Source organism: Musca autumnalis, unplaced genomic scaffold, assembly GCF_047663935.1.
Source record: "Musca autumnalis isolate F117 unplaced genomic scaffold, ASM4766393v1 scaffold_2, whole genome shotgun sequence".
In the NCBI taxonomy this organism is placed as follows: domain Eukaryota; kingdom Metazoa; phylum Arthropoda; class Insecta; order Diptera; family Muscidae; genus Musca; species Musca autumnalis.
In genome coordinates, this window is record NW_027411755.1 from 96133299 (window position 1) to 96153507 (window position 20209).

At 34.4% G+C, this 20209-nt stretch overlaps 1 protein-coding gene across 1 annotated transcript in view; it reads right to left on the minus strand.

Annotated features, from left to right (window-relative positions):
- Window positions 1–160: 160 nt before the first annotated feature.
- Pp2A-29B (Protein phosphatase PP2A regulatory subunit A) overlaps window positions 161–20209 on the minus strand; it is a 38283-nt gene continuing 18234 nt past the window's right edge. Inside the window, exons 2-9 of the mRNA XM_073968571.1 lie at window positions 12709–12862; window positions 12233–12651; window positions 12097–12171; window positions 11902–12039; window positions 11505–11846; window positions 11155–11440; window positions 10824–11096; window positions 161–309 (exon numbers count right to left, since the gene is read on the minus strand). Of these exons, the coding sequence (XP_073824672.1) occupies window positions 176–309; window positions 10824–11096; window positions 11155–11440; window positions 11505–11846; window positions 11902–12039; window positions 12097–12171; window positions 12233–12651; window positions 12709–12862 (1821 nt within the window). The 3' untranslated portion in view covers window positions 161–175. The remainder of the gene's footprint in view (window positions 310–10823; window positions 11097–11154; window positions 11441–11504; window positions 11847–11901; window positions 12040–12096; window positions 12172–12232; window positions 12652–12708; window positions 12863–20209) is intronic.

The following is a 20209-nucleotide window of genomic DNA, read 5'->3' on the forward strand; positions in this document are numbered from 1 at the left end:
CACCTCCCTCTCCTTCAAACTGACAATTGCCGCAAGGAAAATTGCCTAATATAAATATGGACATTAAAGGAGTATATTTTCCCTCAGTCGGGGAATACTGAATGGCAAATGCAATAATCGATACAATTTGTAACACAAAGCTAACACAATTCTACCATCTTATTTAAAAATGACATTAATACTGACATTTCGAATTGTTATTGTCGGTGATAGAAGGTGGCGCAGCAATAAGTTTTGAGTTTATGGCATCTTCTTGAGCTTTTCCCAGTACAGGCGGTATGACTACACGAAAAACATCTAATTCCATTTCTAAATACATACATTGGTAATAAATGTAAAAGATATAATAAACTTTCTTATTTTTACAGTGTTTAAATTTGTTTTAATTTATTTATATATCTACACTAGCAGACCCCGGTCCGCGTTGCTGACCCGTCGTAATGAGTTTTAATTCAAAAGTAGGTATTTTCTACCTCACTTCTTCGGTCCATTGTCAAACCGAGAAGGATTTTACTTTGTCGGATTTTTCCCCAATTTTTGCCTTTTAGGATTTATTATCGTCCATGTCACTGTCTTTATCCTAAAGCGATCTAATAATAAAAGTAAAAAAAATGATATACCTATATGTTTTAGCTTTTCATGGCTGATGGAACTTTGAACCTCACCATTTAAGTACATTTGTAAATATATAGTTTTTCATGATCGGGGGACAACCACCGTTGTCTCGAAAACTAATTTGCAACCTGATGCACTCATAAGTTTAACAAATACACCGATTATAAAATAATAGGCCCGAAATTCGTCTACAAATATATAGCTTTTTGGACCACGGGACATTCCTAAATATTCTCTGAAAATTAGGTTCAGTAGTTTTGGAAAGATAATGTTTTGAAAAGAGTGGGCGTGGTCATCAGTTTTCAAGATATAACATATTAAAAATAGTGGGCCTGGTCCGGTCAAAGGGTGCACACAACTTCATTGCCTACCAAAATGTATGCTGAAACCGATATAATCATAAGTTTGGCTTATACATATAGCGTTAACAGAAAGGCATGGGGAAGGTACCCCACATAACAACGGCAAACATTGAGCTTTTGCTGCAAATTTTATGGAAATCCCTTCAGTAGTATTGGAGTTATGACATACTAAAAAAACAGGCTTGGTCGGGCCTATAGGCCCCAAAGAAGTACCTAGATTGTAGATTAATCCGTAAATTTTTATTCCGATACGTACATAATTTTTGCAAATATAACGTTTTTTTTTTTAAATATCGCATAGGGGAGGTACCCCGCCCCCTCTGGAATTCAATAAAATATGTAACCTGTTTTCGGGGGCGTGGTAAACTTTTCTTTATAAAAAACCTAAGTTGGGTTATGATAGCATTTAATTCTTATTCATAAAGGTAAGGCGTTTTTTTAAATATGCCCTCTTCAAAATTCAAGAAAATATGCCTGTACATTCCCTGACATTTTCACGAATATCGGTTCAGTAGTTTTGTAGATGTAACATATTTTAAAAAGTGGGTATGGTCAAGTCTGTGGTTCCTAAAAAAGTAGGTAAGGTCGGAGACACAACCACAATTGTCTCGCAAATTAACTTCCAAATAGATACATTCGTAATTATTGTAAATATAACACTTTTAAAAAAGTATGGTATAGGGGAAGTTCCCCGCCTTTTCCGAAATTCAACTGAATTTGTAGCCTATTTTAAGCGGGGACCATCTCTGTACATTCCCTGGCAATTTCAGGAAAATAGGTTCAGTAGTTTTTTTTAAATGATAAAAATAGAAAATTGAAAAATTTGGGCGTAAAAGTGGGCATGGTCAAATTTTCTTTGCATAAAAACCCAGGTCGAAAATCTGTCCAGCCGTTCTCAACTGATGCCATTACCAACGAACGATATTTGATTCTTATTTATAAAGATTTAAAAGTTTATACAAATCGCGATTTTCTTGAAAATCCCCTGTAGATATAACCTAATTAGAAAGTGAGCGTGGTCGGATCTTAAGTCACAAAATAAGTACGTAAGGTTGGAGACACAATCACCATTGACTCGCAAATAAATTCCCAAACCGATACATTCGTATTTGTTGCAAATATTGCATTTTTACAAAAATAGGGCATAGGGGAGGTACCCGCCCGATCCGAAAGTCAAAAACTATGTAGCCTATTTTTATCGGGGACAAACCCTGTACATTCGCTGAAAGTTTCAGGAAAATCGATTTAGTAGTTTCGTAGATATAACATATTTAAAAAAGTGGGCGTTGTCCAGTCTTAATGCCCCAAATAAGCACGTAAGGTCGGAGACACAATCGCCATTGACTCGGATATTAATTTTCAAGGCGATACATTTGTAATTGTTGCAAATATTGCATTTTTACATAAATAGGGCATAGGGGAGGTACCCCGCCCGATCCGAAATTCAACCAAATATTTAGCCTATTTCAACCGGGGGCCATCACTTTACGTTCCCTGCAAATTTCAGGAAAATCTATTGAGTAGTTCCGTAGATATAATATATTTATAAAAGTGGGCGGAGAAGTGGGCGTGGCCAATTTTTCTTTGCATAAAAACCTAAACTGGACTATGACTAACATTTCCACAAAAAATTATCCAAATCGCTCTAGCCGTTTTCAACTGATTCAATTACCAACAAACGACAATTGAGTTTTATATATAAAGATATAAATAACCCAGCAAAATAAATTGGAAGTAGTGCAATGTGGACTAGTTCTGTCACGGCATGTTTTGATGCAGTTCAAACGGAGTCGTGAAAAAGGCACTCCAGTCCTCACATTTTAACCGCATTTGGATGCAATACAAAGAATCACATCCACTTGTCACATTTTAACAACATCCGGATGCAGTTCAGCGGAGTCGTGAAAAAGGCACTCCAATTCCTCATAATTTAACAGCATCCGGATGCAGTCCAAACGGAGTCGTGAAAAAGGCACTCCGTTCGCTACATATTATTAGCAGTTGTTAGAGATCCCTACATGTACATAAATCAGTTTGTTCATCTCTACAGGCAGCGGTATACATTTTCCAATAAGAGAGAAACGTGTTAACATTTTCAAACATTTGTTAATACAAACTAAATAATATTTCATTTGTGAACATTTTTCCGGTAACTCAAGAGAAGAAAATTTCCGAATGGAGTGCTGTTGGAGCACATGTCGAAATCTTAACTGGTGATGGGAAGACAACCCATTTAGCAAATGAAGCAAAAACAGTTCAGCTTGGAACAAATGGAGAGGGAAGGAAACACGCATGTTTGCGATTGAATTCAATGGAGGATTTTCATAATTTGTGTTAATGTAATAAAGTTCTTAATATTTTTTTACACAAATAATGCATTTTATTTGTTCTGGCATATTTTGTAATGGCTTGCACAATTTCCGCAGAACGCCTGTATCAAAACACGTGCTTTGGACTGCATCCTATTCTACCCCAAAGGGTTAGTTAAAATGCAATGCCAAAGGGTCAGTTAAAATGCGGTGCCAAAGGTTCAGTTAAAATGCGGTGCCAAAGGTTCAGTTAAAATGCAATGCCAAAGGGTCAGTTAAAATGCGGTGCAATGGAGTGCCTCTTTCCGTAGTCACGCTCTTGTAAAAATCATGAGTGAAAATGCATAATTTGATGCACTTCCAGATCACTTGTACATATCATTTAACTGCCTCTTTGGAGGCAAACTTTTTGCTGGGTAAAAATCAAATATCGTTGGTTGGTAATGACATCAGTTGAGAACGGCTGGACCGATTTGGATAATTCTTTTTGTGAAATGTTCGTCATAACCCGCCTTGGGTTTTTATGCAAAGAAAATTTGACCACACCCACTTTTACGCCCATTTTTTCATTTTTAAATTTTTATCTTTTCTACAAAAACTGCTGAACCGATTTTTCCGAAATTGTCAGAGAATGTACAGGGATGGCCCGGTTAAAATAGGCTACAAATTCAGTTGAATTGCGGAAGGGCGGGGTACTTCCCCCATTTTTTAAAAATGTTATATTTACAATAATTACGAATGAATCTATTTGGAAATTAATTTGCTAGACAATTTTGGTTGTGGCTCCGACTTAACCCACTTTTTTAGGAACCAAAGAGTTGACCACACCCACTTTTTAAAATATGTCACATCTACAAAACTTCTGAACCGATTTTCCTGAAAATTTCAGGGAATGTACAGGGATGAAAATAGTATGCATATTTTCTTGAATTTTGAAGGGGGCATATTTAAAAAAAACGCCTTATCTTTATGAATAAAAATCAAATGCTGTGATAACCCAACTTAGGTTTTTATGGAAAGAAAAGTTTACCACGCCCACTTTTTCCAATTTTCAATTTAAATCTTTTCTGCAAAAACTACAGAAATTGTCTTGGAATGTACAGGGATGGCCCCCCACAAACCGGCTGCATATTTTGTTGAATTCCAGAGGGGTCGGGGTACCTCCCCTATGCGATATTAAAAAAAACGTAATATTTTCAAAAATTATGCATGTATCGGTTCAAAAATTACGGATTAATCTACAATCTAGGTACTTATTTAGGGCCTAAAGACCTGACCACGCCTGTTTTTTTAATATGTCATAATTTTATTGAAATCCCTTCAGTGGTATTGGAGTACTGAAGGGATTTCCATAAAATTTGCAGCAAAAGCTCAATGTTTGCCGTTGAAATGTATATTTTATGCATTTCGGAAGAGGTGGGGTACCTTCCCCATGCCTTTCTTTTAAACTCTATATGTATAAACCAAACTTATGATTATATCGGTTTCAGCATACATTTTGGTAGGCAATGAAATTTTGTGCACCCTAGGTACATATTTGGAGCCAAAAATACCGAACCACGCCCACTTTTTTAATATGTTATTTATTGAAAACTGATGACCACGCCCACTCTTTTCAAAACATTATTTTTCCAGAACTACTGAACCTAATTTTCAGAAAATGTTCAGGAATGTCCCGTGGCCCAAAATGCTATATATTTGTAGACGAATTTCGGGGCCTATTGTTTTATAATCACTATATTTGCTAAACTTATGAGTGCATTGGGTTGCAAATTAATATTCGAGACAACGGTGGTTGCGCCCCCGATCAAGAAAAACTATATACAGTATAGTCTCGATAATCCGGACACCACATGATTCGGCGATGTCCGGATTATCGAATTGTCCGGATTACCGGACAATTGGGCCAAGAACATCAAAAATCATTAATATCGGACGTTTACTATATAATAACTTGTCATCTAAGGTAAACGAATTCATATTAAGCAAATATCACGGGTTGTGACCATTTTAATCAGCTTTTCTGGCTACATATTTACTTCTCAATTTTACTCTTCCAGCTTCCTATTTAGGTGACATTTCCTGTGTATTTTTATAGTGTAAAATTTCTCTACAATTGGTGTATACTTATTCATAGTTTTTTCCAAGGATACAAACTTAGCTCATGTGTACATATTGATTTTCAGTGTTCATAGGACATGAGCCTCTTACGACTTGAGATATAATTTCAGAATTCAAATGCACTCATCTGATTACGGTGAATATATTTTAAAAATTTCTGTGAACATCAACAAGTGACCTTATCTTGTTTTCGAAACCGAATAAAACAATGGAATTTAAATCTATTGGTTGCATAATTACGAGAATACAATACAACAATCCGTAGTGATTTCGCATATTAAAGAATGAAAATTAATTTTAATTTTTGCGTTACCGAAAATAGGTAAAATTAAATTGCTTATAATTTCGGTAATTAACGACATTTTTCAGTAAGTCAGCGACCAAAAACTTTCTTTCTAATCATAAAGCTAATGAACAAATTCCTTTAGAGGCAAGGATCGCCCAAAATCGATTTTTAAGGGAACTAGGCTACCCAACACTAGTTTTAAAATATTGTTGCTTATTATAGTCAATCATCATTGGTTGAATGGTAGAAAAATCATTCGACAGCTTCAAATAGTGGATAGCCATAAAAAATTAAATTTTTATTATTTATACAGGAATTCCTATTGCTAAAAACGAAAACGTCAATGAAATAAATAAGAATCTAATGCTCAAGATAGGAAAAAATGTTGATGTCCGGATTATCGAGGTACGAAAAATATGAGATGTCCGGATTACCGAGTCTACAATGTAAAAAATTCTAGTGCCCGGATTACCACGTTGTCCGGATTATCGAGACTATACTGTATTCACAAATTTCCTTAAATGGTGAGGTTCCGCGGTCCATCAGCCATGAACAACTAAAATATACAAGTCTCAATAAGCGGGAGAATTCGACTCAATCTTTTTTTAAATTTTATAATAAGATCGCTTTAGGATAAAGACAAGGACATGTACGATAATAAATCAAAACAGCTTAAATTGGCGAAAAAATCCGACAAAGTCCGTTTGAGAAAAGAAACGTTACAGACCAAATCTCTTAATAAATTTAAAATCCTCCTCGGTTTGACAATGGACCGAAGAAGTGAGGTAGAAAATACCTGTTTTTGAATTGTCAAGCATAAAGTCGATAAAAAGTTGTTAATAAAACTCATTACGAGGGCCAGCAACGCGGAGTTGTCAAATTAAACACAAATTGACATGAAGACAAAGAAAACATGTGTGGCAATACTGACTTTATCGAAAAAAGAAATGTAATTTTACTGCATTTATGTGAGCGTTCATAAGCATTACTTTTGTTTACATTTTGTAAAATTAGTTTTTTTATGAAATTTATTATCTTTATATATAAAACTCAATTGTCGTTTGTTGGTAATTGAATCAGTTGAAAACGGCTAGAGCGATTTGGATAATTTTTTGTGGAAATGTTAGTCATAGTCCAGTTTAGGTTTTTATGCAAAGAAAAATTGGCCACGCCCACTTCTCCGCCCACTTTTATAAATATATTATATCTACGGAACTACTCAATAGATTTTCCTGAAATTTGCAGGGAACGTAAAGTGATGGCCCCCGGTTGAAATAGGCTAAATATTTGGTTGAATTTCGGATCGGGCGGGGTACCTCTCCTATGCCCTATTTTTGTAAAAATGCAATATTTGCAACAATTACAAATGTATCGCCTTGAAAATTAATATCCGAGTCAATGGCGATTGTGTCTCCGACCTTACGTGCTTATTTGGGGCATTAAGACTGGACAACGCCCACTTTTTTAAATATGTTATATCTACGAAACTACTAAATCGATTTTCCTGAAACTTTCAGCGAATGTACAGGGTTTGTCCCCGATAAAAATAGGCTACATAGTTTTTGACTTTCGGATCGGGCGGGTACCTCCCCTATGCCCTATTTTTGTAAAAATGCAATATTTGCAACAAATACGAATGTATCGGTTTGGGAATTTATTTGCGAGTCAATGGTGATTGTGTCTCCAACCTTACGTACTTATTTTGTGACTTAAGATCCGACCACGCTCACTTTCTAATTAGGTTATATCTACAGGGGATTTTCAAGAAAATCGCGATTTGTCTAAACTTTTAAATCTTTATAAATAAGAATCAAATATCGTTCGTTGGTAATGGCATCAGTTGAGAACGGTTGGACAGATTTTCGACCTGGGTTTTTATGCAAAGAAAATTTGACCATGCCCACTTTTACGCCCAAATTTTTCAATTTTCTATTTTTATCATTTAAAAAAAACTACTGAACCTATTTTCCTGAAATTGCCAGGGAATGTACAGAGATGGTCCCCGCTTAAAATAGGCTACAAATTCAGTTGAATTTCGGAAAGGGCGGGGAACTTCCCCTATACCATACTTTTTTAAAAGTGTTATATTTACAATAATTACGAATGTATCTATTTGGAAGTTAATTTGCGAGACAATTGTGGTTGTGTCTCCGACCTTACCTACTTTTTTAGGAACCACAGACTTGACCATACCCACTTTTTAAAATATGTTACATCTACAAAACTACTGAACCGATATTCGTGAAAATGTCAGGGAATGTACAGGCATATTTTCTTGAATTTTGAAGAGGGCATATTTAAAAAAACGCCTTACCTTTATGAATAAGAATCAAATGCTATCATAACCCAACTTAGGTTTTTTATAAAGAAAAGTTTACCACGCCCCCGAAAACAGGTTACATATTTTATTGAATTCCAGAGGGGGCGGGGTACCTCCCCTATGCGATATTTAAAAAAAAAAACGTTATATTTGCAAAAATTATGTACGTATCGGAATAAAAATTTACGGATTAATCTACAATCTAGGTACTTCTTTGGGGCCTATAGGCCCGACCAAGCCTGTTTTTTTTAGTATGTCAACTCCAATACAACTGAAGGGATTTCCATAAAATTTGCAGCAAAAGCTCAATGTTTGCCGTTGTTATGTGAGGTACCTTCCCCATGCCTTTCTGTTAACGCTATATGTATAAGCCAAACTTATGATTATATCGGTTTCAGCATACATTTTGGTAGGCAATGAAGTTGTGTGCACCCTTTGACCGGACCAGGCCCACTATTTTTAATATGTTATATTTTGAAAACTGATGACCACGCCCACTCTTTTCAAAACATTATCTTTCCAAAACTACTGAACCTAATTTTCAGAGAATATTTAGGAATGTCCCGTGGTCCAAAAAGCTATATATTTGTAGACGAATTTCGGGCCTATTATTTTATAATCGGTGTATTTGTTAACCCTTTCGGCCCCAACGTTGCTTATAAGCAACTTCGATTTTAACGTCGTTTTATTTAAAACTAACGGAATTTTTTCCTCAAAGAACACATTGCTTTGGCTAATTGTAGTCCTAAGAATGCAAAAATTATAAAAAATTGCCAGTTGTATCCCGATCAACAGAACTACGATGCATTATTCAGTGTGAAGTCTGGAAAATCACGGCATGTCAAAAATCGATGTGTACAGTCCAAATTATTTAAATCGTTTCTAAATCAAAATGTATGAGCTTTATGTTGAACTTTAGTTTTGATTCTTCAAAAGTAAGGTCAGAGGTATACTTCTATACGATTATAACATTTATATGTACATAATTGCACAAAATAATGAGCAAATAAGTTTTAGATAAAATGTACTGTATCTTCCGAAATAGGCGGGGTAACGCCCACCAATTTATGTTATGTCTTAGTTATGACTTATACTTTAATTCTATGTTTTTAAAGTAACTACTAATGCGAGGAAAAAAGTTCGGGGCCGAAAGGGTTAAACTTATGAGTGCATCAGGTTGCAAATTAGTTTTCGAGACAACGGTGGTTGTCCCTCGATCATGAAAAACTATATATTTACAAATGTACTTAAATGGTGAGGTTCAAAGGTCCATCAGCCATGAAAAGCTAAAACATATAGGTATATCATTTTTTTTACTTTTATTATTAGATCGCTTTAGGATAAAGACAGTGACATGGACGATAATAAATCCTAAAAGGCAAAAATTGGGGAAAAATCCGACAAAGTAAAATCCTTCTCGGTTTGACAATGGACCGAAGAAGTGAGGTAGAAAATACCTACTTTTGAATTAAAACTCATTACGACGGGCCAGCAACGCGGACCGGGGTCTGCTAGTATAACATAAATTTTGGTTTTATGTATTTTTCTTGTTTTCTTCGCAAATGTCAGTAGGCACAGCAGTACTAAATAAATGTCAATCGCATTGCAACACGAATGTTAACACTGCAAGCAGTACCGCATTCAAAGCAAAAAGGTTAAAATGTACTGTTTTCGATAGGACAGCACTCAACGAAGCGAGATTTCAGGCGTGAAAGTTAAAAATGCTGAATTTTTTAATTCGATATTTAGCTGTGATTTTTATGTTTAGTACTAATTACTTATTGCCAGTGAATTTTACACTTCGATGTGTTATAGCAAGAAATAAGCAAAGCAGACAAATTAAGCGAAGAGCTGATTGAGTTTTGGCCTTTAGATGGCTGGACATCCTTGTTATGATTCCACTGTAAACAAATAAAAACTAGGCATCATTGGCAGTTTTGTTGTGATGTGTGTTTACTTTTTATTTTTAAAGTAAGACCCAGCTTAATCACAGATTTGTTGTTTGTAGGTATCATTGTTATTATTTTATTTATATATTTAGAGATATGAACGATAAACATTGCTGGCCCGTTTATTCATATTATAAAAAAAACTATGAGAAAACCATGTAAGGAAAATCTATGTTATACTCAGAGGTTGAGTCAGAGGTTATTTTATTTAGTATCATTTGAACTCTACTCTTTTCATTTATACCTTGGCTACAAAATTAATGTCAAGAACTTTTTTGGTCCTATTAATCATCTATATTTTGCAAGCAACTTTTCTTCATATATATGTCGTCCAACCTTCTCATTTTTTCTTGTTTTCTATGAATGTCCCATTGCAATCCAATGATATTTTGGAATTCATTCCATCTCTATTACTCGAAAATGAAACAAAGCTAAAAACTTTTACTGAAAGGCTGGCTACCGAAACGTACCAACACGTTGCATATTTTGTATTTCGTCAAAATATTTTAGTTGTACACTAATGCATTGTTCCTGCATTGCAATTGCGAATGCATCAGAAATAAAAAACGATACATTTTTTTTACATAGCTTTGCTGTTGTTAAGTATTACGGCGTTATAAAGAACAATACTTGAGGCATTTGCAAAACAACTGACGTTTCTAAGGTCAGCCAAAATGCTATTTTTCACGTAATCATGTAGAATCAGTATGAATATTTGTTCGCTGCATAATGTAAACTCGTTCAACGTGTTGGTGTTTAATTTTCTTCACCTTTCTCAACTACAAACTTAGAATTGTGACAATTATAATTGCCTTGTGATATTTAAGATTAAAAATTAACCGTAAAGATAAAAATGCATACCTGCGGCAATGGCTGCTATGGCTTCAGAAGCAAAATGTTTGACGTCCACGTCTGTGTCAGCATTTAATTTTTCCAAGGTGGGTTTTACTTGGGAGTCAATAACACTGCTATCAAGGAAAGGCGAAATTTTTTGTAGAGTTTTTGCGACATTGAAACGAACGTTCGAAACAGGATCGGAGGCCAAAAGAAGTACAGTGGGTAATAACAACTTAGTTGTAATGTCTGTGCCACATACTTCAGCCAACATATTTAAACAAAATAGGCAAGTCATTCCTATAAAATGAAAATTAAGAAAGATCCGCTATGTTTTATAATTTATTATAAATCTTACTGTGTAAATAGTTTTTATTGCGTGACATGACCAAAATCATTGGAATTATAGCCTGTTCAGCCCATTGAGCTCCAAATTGTTCAACCAACTTTTTCATATTAAGTGTTGCCGCTTCTCTTATGGCGTATACATGATCATTTAGCCAACCCATGCAAAGGCCACGTAGTTTTTGATCAAAGAATTCCTGACCCAACTGGCCAGCTAAAGCCGGCATATACTCTATAATAGCCAGACGAACGCGCCACTTAGAGTCTTCCGCTAGTTCTACAATAGCTGGCAACAATGACTTTAATAGAACAAAAAATTAGAAAAGCAAATATACAAGTGGAAATACAATGCAATGATATTACTTGCGATAGTTGTTGAATTCCTATAACATCATTTACACAATCTAAGTTAGATATTATATTTAATCGAACTTCTGGACATTCATCTTTGAGCTGAATGAGAAATAGAGGCAACAGATGTTCAACTGTGTTGTATGCCCCAAGCATTGGACTCAATCCCATTATAACTGAAGCAAGTGCCGATTTGACATGAGGATTTGGGTCAGAAACCAAATCACGAACATATGGAAGAATCGATGTCATTATGATGTGCACTTGATTGGCCTTATCCAGGTTTGCGCAAAAGTCTTTGACTTTTGTTGCAACTGCAGCACGAACTTCAGCTTCAGCATCTTTAAGCAAATACTGAAAATATAACACGAATAAATAATTTGCAAGTATTCATTATAGTAATACTCACTTGAAATGCAGGTACCAAATCGACTCTGGTAATTTCTGGTCCTACAGCCTTTTGTAGATCAACAAATTTTTCTGCCACCATATAACGCACGCGCCAGGAAGAATCGCTGGCACATTGACGCAGTGTAGGTAATACTAACTAACAAAAGCAATAAGAAATAAATTTTGGTGCGACCAATATGTGTAAAATACTTACATGCTCAACATCTTCTTGGGGCAGCAACTGTGCAATACTAACACATGCTTCCACGGCCAAAAGGCGAACAGAATCCTAAAAATAATATCCTGTTGTGTAAATAATATTACATAGTGAATTCTTAAAATTGTCGCACCTGATCATCTTGAGCTAATTGAACGAAATTTGGAATAAGGTCTGATTTCAAATATTCGATTTCAACCACTTTCGCAAATTCTCCTAATTTACTTGCTGCAGCGCGCCGTACCATGGGTGTTTCATCCTGACACAATTTCCTGAAATTAGCACGTAGTTCCGCTTTAACAGGCTGAGAAACACGTGGATAACATACGGAAAATAAACCACAAGCTGAAGTGCGAGAAGTGAACCAATCACCGGAAACCAAACGTTGCAATGTAGGCACAACATGTATTTCAAGATCTTGAGCACTATGTTCAGCAGCCACAATTCGCAACGATTCTACAGCTTTGTCTCTGACTACTGTCTCTTCAACTGTAGCTAAACTCTCTAATGGTGGAATTAAGTACATAGCGTACTCAGGACCACCAACCAAATCTGTAATAACGCAAAAATGTTATTTCGAAATCACACAATTTGTTTAAGTGTACTTACTAGTAAAGTTTCCAAGTTGATCAGCCAATGCCAATAGAACCTCATCTTCATCGTAAATGGTTTCCGTTAGAAAAGGAATGAGTTCGGATCGCGTACGTTCTTCGCCGAGGGCTAGGGCTATTGTTGACAGCTTTTTTATTGAATTCAAACGAAGCTAAATAAAATAAAACAAAAATAAATAAACTATTAAAATTAATCAAGAATATCATAAAAACAAGTTAAAAAGGCTATATATGGGGCTGCCGAGCTTTGGATACCCGACACCATTATGATTTTAAGAAATGAGTATGAAATTTTTCCGTAAGAGGTGATCCCCAGTTGTAAAGCCCAATACAATCCATTTTTCATTTATTTTTTCGAAGAAAACTACGAAGCCTTTTTGGTTGACTTTTTTCCTCTGAAAGAGCACATCTTAATCTACTTTGTAATTTTTTTAGTTGAACGATAGTACGTTGTTTTGTTGCAAATGGCCGTCTACGAAACCCTGCTTTTATTAAAGCGGTAACCAACCGTATTCTATTATAGAGTACAGTACTCTATTTTAGATACCCGTGCTCTATTTGTCCTCTATTTTCGTTGGGCGTACCTATTTCCTCTGTTTTTTATTTTATTTTAATTTATTTTATTTCTTTACTTAATAATGCAAAATCTGAAGGCAGCCAAATAAAATAATTACATTACAGTAAGTTCTACTTCAATTCAATGGATCATACAACATGATTTCAAGCAATTAATATTAAATGTAAACTTAACAATTTAAGAGCAAGAATTTGATTCCCCAATATATAAAAAATCCAAAATGAGAAAAAAATGTATATATATGTTAACAGTAATAAGCATACAAAATATATAAATCAACTAAGAGAACTTGGTGCCACTGTTGTGGATAACTTATCAGACCTGATTTAAAACAAAATCTGTATATTTTTTTTTAATAAATGTACCGTGTACGAAAATGTTCGCAATAATGGAGTAAGTTGGTTCCAAATACGTGCAACTCTAACGATATACGATCGCTCAAATATCGAAGAGGTAAATCGAGTTATAATCAGCTGTGTATGTCGCGTTGAATGGGAAAAATGAAACTTTGTAAGCAACAAATCGGGGCAATTAGTACAAATCATCTTGTAAAGCGTTGACTAACATAACTGTTAAACTGTACTTCAAAATACATTAGAGAGTAGCTCGTGACATGGTCACGACGCTTCAATTTATAAACAACGCACAAAACCATGTTGTAAAGCTTCTCAATCCTCTTCAAATTCTCTTGGTTAGTGCCAGTAATAACCTCAATGCAGTAGCTAAGCCGAGACATCAACAAAGCAAAAGCAAGTCCCTTACGAACAGACAGTGGCAAATACATATTATTGCAGTATAACCTACGCAATGTGGACATAACAACAGAATGAAGATATGTGATGTGACTACTAAACGTAAGCCTATCGTCAATTATGCATCCCAAAATTTCATCTCCTCTACAATTGTTTATTTTATTTTGTTTATTTATTTGACATTTCGAGTACAATCAGTGTTACAAATAAGAATACAAAGAGTTTAGAAAATACTATTTCCTTTTCTGCTTAAATATTATATTTAGTTAATAACATAATGAGCAATGATTATTCATACTGTAATTTTTATGTAAGGAAAAAAAATAAAACCTTAAATTTAGTTGACTAGAAGGGGTGGATATAAATCCATTTATGAAACAAGTTCATTAATATGGACATAACACGAAGAAATACATCGATTATCAAAGTTAGTTCTGTATATTTCGATTTTGTCTTTGACGAGATGGAATCCAGACAGTGCATGGAGCCGTTGTGTTGAATAATGCCATGGGAGATTGAAAATTAATTTCAGTAACTTGTTTTGAATCACTTGTAATTTCTTTATGTGATTATTTGCCGCTGGTGAGAAAAAAGGTGCGCAATAGAAAATTATTGGCAAAAATATTGATTTCAAAATAAGTTTTTTGTTTTCAATATTCAGGTCCGATTTTCGATTTATTAATGGGTACATAATTCGTATGATTTTATTTATTTTATTGACGATATAAGATATATGATCAGCAAAGATTAGTTTTCTGTCAAGAATGACTCCCAAATATTTCACATTGACTTTCCATTCTATGTTGTGACCGAGGAAAAGAAGTGGAGATTGTGGCAAAAAGCATGGTTTTCGTTTGCGGGAAAAATAAATGGCTTGGGTTTTTTCTGGATTTACCATGATTTTCCATTTTTTAAAATAGTCATTTAATGTATTTAGTCCTTGTTGGAGATGACGAGATATGATATTTGAATAAAGCCCAGCACTTAATAATGAAGTGTCATCAGCAAATACAGAAACAGTGCAGTTTTCTATATGGGGTATATCGGCAGTAAATATATTATATAAAATTGGGGATATACAGGGACCTTGCGGGCAACCATTTGGTATATGCACAATTCTAGATTTAGTTTTTCCAATATGTACGCAAAATCGTCGACGATCAAGGTAACTGCTTACAATTTTAATGAGTTGAAGAGGAAACCCAAATTTCTTCATCTTATATATAAGGCCGTTATGCCAAACTCCGTCAAACGCCGCTTTTATATCTAACAGTACCATGCCTGTAGACAATGACTCATTGAAATTGTTTTTAACCATGTTTCTGATTTTTACAAGTGGTTGGCAAGTGTTATGCTGCCTTCGAAAACCGAATTGCTGATGTGGTAAAATATCATTTCTTTCGATAAACTCATTCAGCATTTCCTGTATAATTTTTTCGTATATCTTACTGACGGATGATAGCAAACTTATTGGTCTGTATGATTTCGGATCGTCACAAGATTTGTTTACTTTTCGGATTGGTATAACTTTAGAAAGTTTCCATTCTCGAGGAAAATAGCAGTGTTTTAGACAGGCATTGAGAATTTTTGTCAGATATTTGATTGCATTCCTAGGAAGCATTTTTAAGCATTTATTGCTAATTTCGTCAACTCCTGGTGCTTTCTTGTTCTTTAGTTTTTTAATTAATTTTTTTACTTTATCTATTGTTGTGAACTTTAATCTTGATGGTTCAGGTATCGAAATATTTATATCATGTACACCGTTCATTACCTCTCTGATAGTATTACTATCACTAAGCGATGTAGATACTGTATGATTTTTAAGAAAAGTTTCTGCAAAAACTTCACACTTTTCTTCCGGAGTAAAAAATACTTCATTTTCCATTCTAAGGGCTGGAATAACGTTGATCTTTTTCTTCAGCACCTGAGATATTTTCCAAAAAGGCGAAGATGCTTTATCCAAATTAGATAGCATTTGGTTCCAATTTTTATTACGAAAATCAGTTAACTCTGCATTTATTCTTCTGTTTAGAACGTTCATTTGATGCCTATCAATTGGGTCTCTAAAGCGTTTCCAATTTCGTTTATAGATATTTCGAAATAGAATCATTTCTTTTACGTTTCTGGGAATTTCATTACTCTTACTTTTAAAGTAACATTTGGGGACACTGAATTCAACAGCTTCTTTGATGCTGTTGGTTAGATTGGTTACCAGATGGTCAATATGATCAGTATCAATGTTAGACGTATCGACATCATGATTTATAGACGGATTTCTATTAATATGTGATTTGAATCGATTCCAATTGGCTTTACTGAAATCATAAAATAAATTTTCAGATTGATCAACATTTCTATTGACTTCGATTAAAATTGGTAGATGATCTGATCCCAAATTATTGACGGCCTTAACAGTTTGTATAAATGTTGGCACATCGGTCAACAATAAATCAAGAGTAGAAGGCTGTCGCCTTGCGTCTGCCGGTATGTAAGTGCTAGTTGGTGGGAACATTATGTCGTAGGAACTAGTTTGATATTTATCGTAGAGCAAATTTCCCCAAAAGTTATTCCTTTGGCAACCCCAATGATTATGCCTGCAGTTAAAATCTCCGCCGAGAATATAGCTTTTACTATTAGTTAGTTTATGAATATCATACAAGAAGTTTTGTTTTCTTTGTGCATTACGAGCACCACCTGGAAAATAGCATGCATATATATTGATTTCAGAATTATTAATATAAATCTGAACACCAACATTTTCAATTTCAGATGTATTTTTCGGTTTCAATAATTTATGACGTATGCCTTTTCTTATAATAACTGCGACTCCACCCCCTCTTCTCTCAGGCCGATCATTTCGATAACATATGAAGTTTTGATTTTTGATGGAAATATTTGAATTAAGCCATGTTTCACATAAAAGGCATATATCAACTGCATTTGAGTTTAGAAAATTAAAGAACTCATCTTTTTTATTTCGAATTCCTCTGGAATTCCAAGATATTATTTTGATTGATTGACTCATTTTAAAAATTTGAAGGCAATACTGGTGACAACATCAAATTGTTCTTGCTTTGTCTTGCAATTTCTTAATTTGGAAATTAGTTCAGATGTTAAGTTTTGCAACTCCTCAATTGAAAATAGGTCTTCTCCAGTTTGTCCTGATTTTGACCAATCATTTACTTTAGGCAATGTTTGATTCAACCTGTTTGGAAATTGGTTTTCATAATTCTGATGATTCTGATAATTAGCTTGAGTTCTAATTACTCTTTTCGGCTTGAATCGTTCTCTTATTTCAATATATTTCAATCGACTGGGACACTCATTAGATATAGATTTATGATCGCCACCACAATTGGCGCATTTCAAAAGGGTTTCCTTACATTCCGAGGTATTATGATTTCCAGCGCAGTTTGCGCAGAACGTTTTAACTCTACACCTACTCGATCCGTGGCCATACATTTGGCAATTATGGCATTGTGTAAGTTTGGACTTATTGGGTTTTTGATATTCCCATTTAATTCTCGAACGTTCAATATCGGAATGATTTTCTCTAAGTTCACGCAGAGTTATAGATTTCCTTTCGAAATAGACGACATAAATGCAATGGGTCCTCCTGCAAACACACTCTGCGCGAAGTGTTTCAATTCACTTAAATCTAAATTTATTGCCTGCCATTTATGCAGAGCAAAGTATCATTTAATCTGTGCCAAAATTGAAGATAAATTCGCTGAAGCTTTTATGAATAACTCTAATATCGTCTTTAACTGCAATCATTGCCTAAAAGTGACATCAAGTCTTATTTCTGCAGTCTCATCCTTAACAAATGAAGTGAGAGAAATGCGAGAATTCATCAAAACAACAGTATCTGCTCAGTTGCTTGAAATGAAGCAAAGTATGATGGAAAGTAATAAGCAAGATCGTCAAAGAAAACAAACAAATGTTGGTACTCATTTAAATAGTGTTGTTGCATCTAATGTAGCATCAAAAACACAACATAGAATGGTCGAACAAAATAAAAAAGTAATTCTTCCCGCGTTGTCTTGTTCATCTTTGTCATCAACACATACTGCAGTGACTGAAGGTGATAATAATGCTGACATGTGTGAAGCTAACATGTATGGTAATGAACATGTTGCTAATGAAGTATCTGATACAGCACAACAGCCGGTAGCTAACACGTCTGATTGGGTTGGTGTTCAGAGGCGTAGACGCAAAAGGCGTAATGTTGTATTTGGTTCTAATCCCGAGCCAAATGACTTAGAAATAATTAAATCCAAAAAATGGATTCACCTGTCTTCGTTTAAGCCAAGTGTATCTGCAGAACAAATTATAAATTATGTACGCACAAAATCTAATATCGAAACTGAGCACATGCAGTGTTTTAAGCTAATAAAAAAAGATGCTGATACTGCCAATCTAAAGAGAGTTAACTTTAAATTTGGATTAACATCATGCTTTTACAATCGTATTTTGGATCCAAATTTGTGGCCAATGGATATTAAGGTGCGTCCATTTATAAATTTTCACAAAAATCCAGCACCGAGTCATCAAAGTTAGCTAACTCCATCAATGGTTTAAGAGTATACTACCAGAATGTATCAGGGTTGCGTACTAAATCTAAAGATGTATATCAATTTTCTTCACAATGCGATTTTGACATCATTGTACTTGTTGAAACGTGGCTGAATGATGATTTTGCTAATGCCGAATTTTTTGATGCTAAATTATACAATGTCTATAGAAAAGACAGAAATGCTGTACTTACTGGTTGTACAAGAGGTGGTGGAGTGCTTGTAGCTGTGAGAAATAAGTATAAATCATCGCTATGTATTATTAATGACCATAATGGTCTTCTAGATCAACTTATTGTATGTATTTTTGGCTTAAAGGTTAAACTATATTTATGTGTATCATATATACCCCCTGGTAGCGTAGGCGATTTGTATGATGAACATTTAGCTAATATCTCAAAATTAGATGGGTATTCCCTTAATGACATAATGTGTATATTGGGTGATTTTAATTTGCCCAATATCTCATGGGTTCAGTTCGTACGCAATGAGGCTCTGTCTCCTATTAACGTTATAAAAGAATATGAAATTAATTTTATTGATGCTCTTTTGTCAATGAATTTAAATCAAATTAATCACGTTTCTAATAAACTGAACAGATTCCTTGATCTGGTTTTTGTTTCCGATGACATTATATATAAATTGTATGAGTCATTAACGCCCTTATCTCCATCTAATGTTCATCATAATCCACTCTCACTGGAAATTAATGCCTTTGAATTCATTAAATGTCATTCTAATAATATCACGCCAGCCTTTAATTTCAACAGTTGTAATTTTGAAATGCTAAACTCTAATTTGCTCTTGGTTAATTGGGAAACCTTGTTTGCGCAACGTTCTACAGAACAATGCTATAATATTTTCATTGATAAAGTTTTAACTATACTTAATGAGCACGTGCCACGTAAGAAAGATAAGCATTATAGGCAGCCTTGGTACAATAAAAATCTTAAAAAAATTAAAAATCTTCGAAATAAATTTCAGAAAAGATTTGTAAAATCGAACTCTCCTGATGATAGGGAAATGTTTCTTCATTACCAACGTGAATTTAATTTCTTAAATAAGTATTTATACAAACAATACTTATTTAATAAAGAAAGTGAAATTAAATCTAACCCAAAAGCTTTTTGGTCTTTCATAAAGTCCAAAAAGCGCCAGACTGACATCCCTTCCTCTGTAACATTCAATGGAATAATGTCACAAACAGAAAATGAAGTAGTCAATTTGTTTGCCGATTATTTCAAATCAAATTTTGAGATTTCTTCAAACGCCAATGTTAATGTTGATGTTCTGGAGACTAATTTAAATGTTGGTTTTGTTAGTATTACTAAAGATGATGTTTATGAAGCTATCAATGAAATGAAAAATGGCACCAAAGTAGATTCAGATGGGCTCTGTGCTCATTTTTTGAAAAAGTGTAATGTTAGTCTTAGTTTCGCTATTTCTTACATTTTTAATTTATCCCTCACAGAAGGTACATTCATTGACCGTTGGAAGTCCGCGTTAATTGCCCCCGTGTTTAAAGATGGCAATAAACATGATGTTACGGCGTATAGACCAATTTCAAAATTATCTTCAATTTCTAAAGTATTTGAG